Genomic DNA, 10,000 nt, shown 5'->3' with positions numbered 1-10,000 from the left:
CATTCTACTGATCTGTGCAGGGGTTAGGAGGTATCTAGGTATCTAATGAGGCATCTACATATACATCTATGATCACGCTCGTATTTTGACCTCACTCAGCGGAAGTTATGGCTGAGATGATCACGCTCGTCTGATAAGAGCAAGTTCTTGCAGGTTTCACCAAGTCAAATTTAAGACTTTTTAAGACCATTATGAATGAAATTTAAGACCTATATCACGCAATTAAAAAACGTACATAATGAAATACAGAATCATAAAATTACTTAAAGAATATTAATTAAGCACTTCCTCATAGCTTATATATATCAAAATGATTTTGGTGGTAACATTTTGTGGTGGTCATTTCCAGAAATCTTCCATAATTAGGATGCCACATTTACCATATCATTATGTTAGATGCACAATAGTCACAATGACAATATAACAAACAAAATGCATGACTCTATATTAGGTTGCTTTCACTTTAAGACCTACAGTAATGTGCAGATCCAATACTGACACACGTCCCAAACTTTTTTTTACACACAACATACCCGCCAATATGGGCATAGGGATAATAATGTGTGTGTTTGATCGTTCAAGAGTAATGAGCCTATAGACACATTGATTCATGTACTCAATCCACAGCCAGTCTGGCATCGGTCCGTGGTTTAGAACGCTTTTATTAACTATTTTTAGTGCGCAATCGCTTTGCCCGGTCCTTGGCGCTTATGCGAGACGGTTGGTGAAAAAGATTCCCCTTCACTTTCATGATCGCGGAACTGGAGAACTAATTTAGCTGAAAAATAAAATCCGTTTTATTCGTCTGTGGTACAATCCGAAAGAGACTCGAGCCAATAACACGAAAGCTGATTGGCTGCAATATAAGATGCATGCTGGTCTCATTTGTAGTTTTAATACAGCGAACTATAGTTGGACTAGCGAAAGAAAGAACTACAACACCACGGAATAAACACACACACACACACACACACACTAAAGCGCTGCGGGAGCACTTCAACATCAGAGGTAGCGTTACATGGACGTAGGAAAATTAAGACCTGTTTAAAATTATTTAAGACCTCGAACTCAATACTTACGCGAATTTAAGACTTTTTAAGGTCTAAAATTTTGATTTTTAAATTTAAGACTTTTTTAAACTTTTTAAGACCCCGCGGGAACCCTGTAAGAAGTAAAATAATATCATAAATACTGCTGGGTTTCTCTCAGAAACTGATGGTTTGGCTAGATCAGACCCTTATTCATCATCTGGTGTCGTTTAAAGCTGCACTGAAACTGAACCGTTTGGAGCCCATTGAAGTCCATTATATGGAGAAAAACCCTGGACTGTTTTCATCAAAAAACTTCATTTCTTTTCGACTGCAGAAAGAAAGACATGGACATCTTGGATGAGATAGGGTGAGGAAACTATCAGCAAAAGTTTATCTAAAAGTGAACTAATCCTTTAAGAAATTAATAATTTTATCCAGGAAGGACACATTAAATTGATCAAAAGTAATGTCTAATATAATGTCCATTTCAATGAAATGCTGTGTTTTTTTTAAACTTTCTATTCATCAAAAAATCCTGAATGCGTCAAATCTGAACTTGTTTTCAACACTGCTAATAATCATAAATGTTTGTTGAGCAGCAAATCCTCATATTAGAGTGATTTGTGAAGGATCATGTGACACTGAAGACTGGAGTAATGATGATAAATTCTCATACACTATATTGCCAAAAGTTTTGTGACGCCTGCCTTTACATGCACATGAGCTTCCCATTCTCAATCCGTAGTGTTTAATATGGAGTTGCAGCTCTAACAGCTCCAGCTCTTCTTTCCTCCAGGTTTAGGAGTGTGTTTATGGGGATTCTTCATCAGTGATGTTGGACGAGAAGGCCTGGCTCTCAGTCTCCGCTCTAATTCATCCCAAAGCTGTTCTATCGGGTTGAGCTCAGGACTCGGTCCAGGCCAGTCCAGTTCCTCCACACCAAACTCCTCATCATGTCTTTATGGAGACGCTTTGTGCACTGGTCAGTCATGCTGGGACAGGAAGGGGCCGTCCCCAAACTGGTCCCACAAAAATGGGAGCATGAAATTGTCCAAAATGTCTTGGTGAAGCATTAAGAGTTCCTTTCACTGGAACTAACCCCTGAAAAACAACTTCTTGGCTGAGTTGCTGTTGTTCCCAATCGCTTTTACTTTGTTATAATCCCACTAACAGTAACACTAAATGAGCCATGGCATCTTCTGTTATTAATGCTTGCACTCCTTGCCACATGTTTAGCATAGCCTGTGAACTCGCAAGTACGATGTCAGACACTATAATATGCTCTGGCCCCCTTCCTGTCCGCCGGAGTGATGAGATATTTAGCAGACTATCATCACTCAATGGCTGGTTGTGGTTTCTGCAGAATAACATAGGGCTCATAGACAATTGGAAAAGCTTTTGGGGCAGACCTGACCTGTTAAAAAGAGATGGTATCCATCCCCCCTGTGGTGCTGCGGCTCTTCTCTCTAGTAATTTGGCACATAGTCTTAGAGTTGAACCTTGACCAACTGGGGCCCAGGTCAGGAAGCAGACGGACTGGCTAAACCAGGGGTGCCCACACTTTTTTAAAAGGGGGCCAGATTTAATATATATTTGATATATGACGATGACGTCGGACATAGCGTAAGCGTTTTGAACTGCGAGAGGCGTTACACTTTCTGCGTAAGTTGAATATGGAAGGCGGTTCGCTGGAAGCTAAATATTTTACTTTATAACGTGTAGGGCTGAGTATTGAGTTCGATACCCACTAACAGTTGAGCGTGGAATATTTAGTGTAATATTTGGACTTATTGCACAGGTGTCCACCAATCACGGCCCCGCGCTTGAGTTCTCTGAGCTCCTGAGAGCGGCCCATTCTCTCACTAATGTGTGTAGAAGCGAACACACACACACACACACACACACACACTCCTGAGAGCGGCCCATTCTCTCACTAATGTGTGTAGAGGCGAACACACACACACACACACACACACACACACACACACACACACACACACACACACACACACACACACACACACACACACACACACACACTCACACACACTCACACACACTCCTGAGAGCGGCCCTTTCTCTCACTAATGTGTGTAGAGGCGAACACACACACACACACACACACACACACACACACACACACACACACACACACACACACACACACACACACACACACACACACACACACACTCACACACACTCACACACACTCACACACACTCCTGAGAGCGGCCCTTTCTCTCACTAATGTGTGTAGAAGCGAACACACACACACACACACTCACACACACACTCCTGAGAGCGGCCCATTCTCTCACTAATGTGTGTAGAAGCGAACACACACACACACACACACACTCACACACACACTCCTGAGAGCGGCCCATTCTCTCACTAATGTGTGTAGAAGCGAACACACACACACACTCACACACACACTCCTAAGAGCGGCCCATTCTCTCACTAATGTGTGTAGAAGCGAACACACACACACACACACACACACACTCACACACACACTCCTGAGAGCGGCCCATTCTCTCACTAATGTGTGTAGAGGCGAACACACACACACACACACACACTCACACACACTCCTGAGAGCGGCCCTTTCTCTCACTAATGTGTGTAGAAGCGAACACACACACACACTCACACACACACTCCTGAGAGCGGCCCATTCTCTCTCTAATGTGTGTAGAAGCGAACACACACACACACACACACACTCCTGAGAGCGGCCCTTTCTCTCACTAATGTGTGTAGAAGCGAACACACACACACACACACACACACACACACACACTCCTGAGAGCGGCCCATTCTCTCACTAGTGTGTGTAGAAGCGTCTGCTAGAGCTGGAGTTACACACCTGTGGCCATGAAGGGGTTGAACACCTGAGTGATGTGGAGGGGCGTAACAATACTTCTGGCAATATAGTGTATTAAACAGCGGTTTTACATCGGTCTAATGTTTCTATTTGTGAAAGTCCTTCCATTTCTTTGCCCGTCTGAGCAAACGATGACTACAGCAGCGCGGCCATGCAACGCATTCAGCTCCATTAATGCAAATGAATAAGATTAAAACAGACGAGCATGATCTGTGACATGAAGGTCAATGGTTTAGAGGATGAGAGGAAGAAAGGAAGAGTTGCAGGAGTTGGTGTGTCCAGGTTAACGGTCATGACACATTCAGGACATGCAGGACAGCACACTTACCCTAAACTCTTCCACCTCTTCTTCCTGTAAGCAAAGCCCATGAGAGAACAGCAGAGAACAGGTGAGGAGAAGGAGAGAGAGACACTCAGACAGACAGAGAGAAATCACCTGAACAACACTTGCGATCACACACAGTTGGGTTATTTACAGGAGTGGTACATGTCCAGGACTTCAGCTGGAGCGGCTGAGACGGGTTTGCTGCCATTATACAGCTCGTGGAGTTTGTTTTGACACCAAGGCTGAGAGGACGCTAACATTAGTACCTCAAAAGGTTAAAAGAACGTGACAAAAACGCACCCAAATGTTTAATGTCAGGATTGTTCTCATCTATTTGCATTGGTTTATATCCAGCGGGTCGCTTTTCAGCATTCATTAGCCAAAGATATTGCATATTTAAAGCTAGTGACCTGAGGCATGTGTTCATGCAGCCGACGGAAACATAATAACAATTAAAGCTGCAAGCAGCGACGAAACATTGTATGGCGAAACACCAAACTTCGTCAGGCCGCCACGGACACGCCCTTCAGCGAAAACTCAAGATCTTCAGAGTTTAACGTTGCCTTTAGATTAGACTGACCAAATATGATGTTGATCTGATCAAATCTCTAGGAGGAGTTTGTTAAAGTACAACGTCTGGAAATGACAAAAACTGCTAACATTTTGCAGAGAAGATTCTAAATATGTCACTTCCTGTTGGTTTTCAGATTTAGCTCTCAGGGACTTTAGTGTCGGTGTTGAGCTGTACATGTGTGTGCCGAATCTCACACTCGTACGTGAAGCGCAAACGCTGCTTAATGACATTTTGCAGGTGGCGCTATTGAGCCATTTTGCCACAGCTAATTCTGAAACCCATATCAGACACACATGTTCAGCACTTCTGACACGTGTGTGCAAAGTCTCATGAGTTTACCAGCGCGTTTAGACCCTAAATATGGGTTTCATTTCAGAGAAGAAGAAGAATAGACGAGCAATTACAATCCTCAGGAAGGAGAGAGGGAGGAATGGAGGGAGGGAGGGAGGGAAGAAAGGAGGGAGGAAAGGAGAGAGAGAGGCTCTAAATATGAACAAACATTAGATCTGAGTGTCTTTATCTTCACACACACGTGTTGTTGTTTTGAGAGATAATCATCAAGTGTTGTAAAGAATAAGCAAATCATACGTGAGAGTAAACACACAACACACATGACATCACACATGACATCACACAACACACATGACATCACACATGACATCACACAACACACATGACAACACACATGACATCACACAACACATCACACATCACACAACACATCACACAACACACATGACATCACACAACACATCACACAACACACATGACAACACACAACACATCACACAACACACATGACAACACACAACACATCACACAACACACATGACAACACACATGACAACACACAACACATCACACAACACACATGACAACACACAACACATCACACAACACACATGACAACACACAACACATCACACAACACACATGACAACACACAACACATCACACAACACACGACATCACACAACACACATGACATCACACATGACATCACACAACACACATGACAACACACAACACATCACACAACACATCACACATCACACAACACATCACACAACACACATGACATCACACAACACATCACACAACACACATGACAACACACAACACATCACACAACACACATGACAACACACAACACATCACACAACACACATGACAACACACAACACACATGACATCACACAACACACATGACATCACACATGACATCACACAACACACATGACAACACACAACACATCACACAACACACATGACAACACACAACACATCACACAACACACATGACAACACACAACACATCACACAACACACGACATCACACAACACACATGACATCACACAACACATCACACAACACACATGACAACACACAACACACATGACATCACACAACACATCACACATCACACAACACATCACACAACACACATGACATCACACAACACATCACACAACACACATGACAACACACAACACATCACACAACACACATGACAACACACAACACATCACACAACACACATGACAACACACAACACACATGACATCACACAACACATCACACAACACACATGACAACACACAACACACATGACATCACACAACACATCACACATCACACAACACATCACACAACACACATGACATCACACAACACATCACACAACACACGACATCACACAACACACATGACATCACACAACACATCACACAACACACATGACAACACACAACACACATGACATCACACAACACATCACACAACACACATGACATCACACAACACACATGACATCACACAACACATCACACAACACACATGACATCACACAACACACATGACATCACACAACACACATGACATCACACAACACATCACACAACACACATGACATCACACAACACACATGACATCACACAACACACATGACATCACACAACACACATGACATCACACAACACACATGACATCACACATGACATCACACAACACACATGACAACACACAACACATCACACAACACACATGACAACACACAACACATCACACAACACACATGACAACACACAACACATCACACAACACACGACATCACACAACACACATGACATCACACAACACATCACACAACACACATGACAACACACAACACACATGACATCACACAACACATCACACATCACACAACACATCACACAACACACATGACATCACACAACACATCACACAACACACATGACAACACACAACACATCACACAACACACATGACAACACACAACACATCACACAACACACATGACAACACACAACACACATGACATCACACAACACATCACACAACACACATGACAACACACAACACACATGACATCACACAACACATCACACATCACACAACACATCACACAACACACATGACATCACACAACACACGACATCACACAACACACATGACATCACACAACACATCACACAACACAACACACATGACAACACACAACACACATGACATCACACAACACATCACACAACACACATGACAACACACAACACACATGACATCACACAACACATCACACAACACACATGACATCACACAACACACATGACATCACACAACACACATGACATCACACAACACACATGACATCACACAACACATCACACAACACACGACATCACACAACACACATGACATCACACAACACATCACACAACACACGACATCACACAACACACATGACATCACACAACACACATGACAACACACAACACACATGACATCACACAACACATCACACAACACACATGACATCACACAACACACATGACATCACACAACACACATGACAACACACAACACACATGACATCACACAACACATCACACATCACACAACACATCACACAACACACATGACATCACACAACACATCACACAACACACGACATCACACAACACACATGACATCACACAACACATCACACAACACACATGACAACACACAACACACATGACATCACACAACACACATGACATCACACAACACACATGACATCACACAACACACATGACATCACACAACACATCACACAACACACATGACATCACACAACACACATGACATCACACAACACACATGACATCACAAAACACATCACACAACACACATGACATCACACAACACACATGACATCACACAACACACATGACATCACACAACACACATGACATCACACAACACATCACACAACACACATGACATCACACAACACATCACACAACACACATGACATCACACAACACACATGACATCACACAACACATCACACAACACATCACACAACACACATGACATCACACAACACATCACACAACACATCACACAACACATCACACAACACACATGACATCACACAACACAACACACATGACATCACACAACACATCACACAACACAACACACATGACATCACACAACACATCACACAACACACATGACATCACACAACACATCACACAACACACATGACATCACACAACACAACACACATGACATCACACAACACACATGACATCACACAACAGCACATGTTCACGGTTAACTAATCAAATCCAGCACTATTTTCCTGTGTTTGTGTTCATTCAGTGTGTGTGGATGAGTGTGTTCTCAGTGAATCTGCGATGGGTCGACCTGTAGTCACTCTGGCTGTAATGAGGGCTTGACTCAGTTTTGGAGACGCTGCTGTAAGTGTGAACGGGACATTCCCAGACTCGCTGAAGGAATCTGACCTTTAGATAAAAACATGGAGTGTCCTTTTTTTCTGCAAACGGCTGATTCATTCAGGAATGAAGTAAATGACTCTGTTAATGAATGAGTCATTGATTCATTCACTCATTAGATTCACTCAAACAGCTGATTCATTCAGGAATGAAGTAAATGAATCTGTTAATGAATGAGTCATTGATTCATTCACTCATTAGATTCACTCAAACAGCTGATTCATTCAGGAATGAAGTAAATGACTCTCTTTATGACTGAGTCATTGAATCATTCACTCATTAGATTCGTTCAAACGGCTGATTCATTTACTTGATTCATCAAGTAAATGACAAAAACATGATCTGATGCGACTGGACTGTGACAAGTGAGCGATACATTAGAACTACTATTCGATCATCGTGTGTGTGTGTGTGTGTGTGTGTGTGAGAGTGTGTGAGTCCTCACCTCTGTCTGAACATGAGGGCGGGGTCCATGTTGGCTGATGTCATGCGCACCACGTTTCGGATCTCCTTGGCGATCATTCGCAGCTTTTCGAAATTCACCAGGCCGTCCACACTGGAGTCGTTACCTGAGCGAGAGGAGAGGAAGGTCAGTTTGAGGACTCACCTCTACAGGTGTGTGTGTGTGTGTGTGTGTGTGAGACACTGACCCTCGTGCAGGAAGGTCAGGTCCTTCTTGACCACGGGGAACAGCGGGATGATGGGCGGCTGCACGCTCTGGCTGCTTAGCGTGTTGCGGTATTTAGCCATGTTGCGCGACGGGTCGAAGATGTCCTGCAGATCCCGGAACAGCTTCTCGTACTTACTGGGCAACTTCTCCCACGAGCTCCTCAACCGGGCCACTGACGCCAGATTCAGGCCACTGAGGACACACACACACATCACATGACCACTGAGGACACACACACATCACATGACCACTGAGGACACACACACACATCACATGACCACTGAGGACACACACACATCACATGACCACTGAGGACACACACACACACACACACACACACACCACACACACACACACACACACACACACACACATCACATGACCACTGAGGACACACACACATCACATGACCACTGAGGACACACACACACACACACACACACACATCACATGACCACTGAGGACACACACACACACATCACATGACCACTGAGGACACACACACACACAAACATCACATGACCACTGAGGACACACACACACATCACATGACCACTGAGGACACACACACACACATCACATGACCACTGAGGACACACACACACACACACATCACATGACCACTGAGGACACACACACACATCACATGACCACTGAGGACACACACACACATATCACATGACCACTGAGGACACACACACAC

General features: G+C 43.6%; 1 protein-coding gene across 18 annotated transcripts in view; it reads right to left on the bottom strand.

The window, feature by feature from the left end:
- Positions 1-10,000, bottom strand: part of rapgef6 (Rap guanine nucleotide exchange factor (GEF) 6) — a 221,757-nt gene that overhangs the window by 28,909 nt on the left and 182,848 nt on the right. For 9 of the 18 annotated variants that reach the window (XM_079834252.1, XM_079834254.1, XM_079834239.1 and 6 more), the window contains 3 exons: positions 9,278-9,489; positions 9,073-9,196; positions 4,253-4,276 (listed from right to left, as the gene is read on the bottom strand). In XM_079834252.1, the coding sequence (XP_079690378.1) occupies positions 4,253-4,276; positions 9,073-9,196; positions 9,278-9,489 (360 nt within the window). The remainder of the gene's footprint in view (positions 1-4,252; positions 4,277-9,072; positions 9,197-9,277; positions 9,490-10,000) is intronic. The other 9 variants (XM_079834255.1, XM_079834250.1, XM_079834251.1 and 6 more) reach the window with 1 other exon arrangement.

This window comes from Gobio gobio (genome assembly GCF_949357685.1).
Source record: "Gobio gobio genome assembly, chromosome: 14".
NCBI lineage: Eukaryota > Metazoa > Chordata > Actinopteri > Cypriniformes > Gobionidae > Gobio > Gobio gobio.
This window is presented reverse-complemented; position numbering and strand designations above follow the sequence as displayed.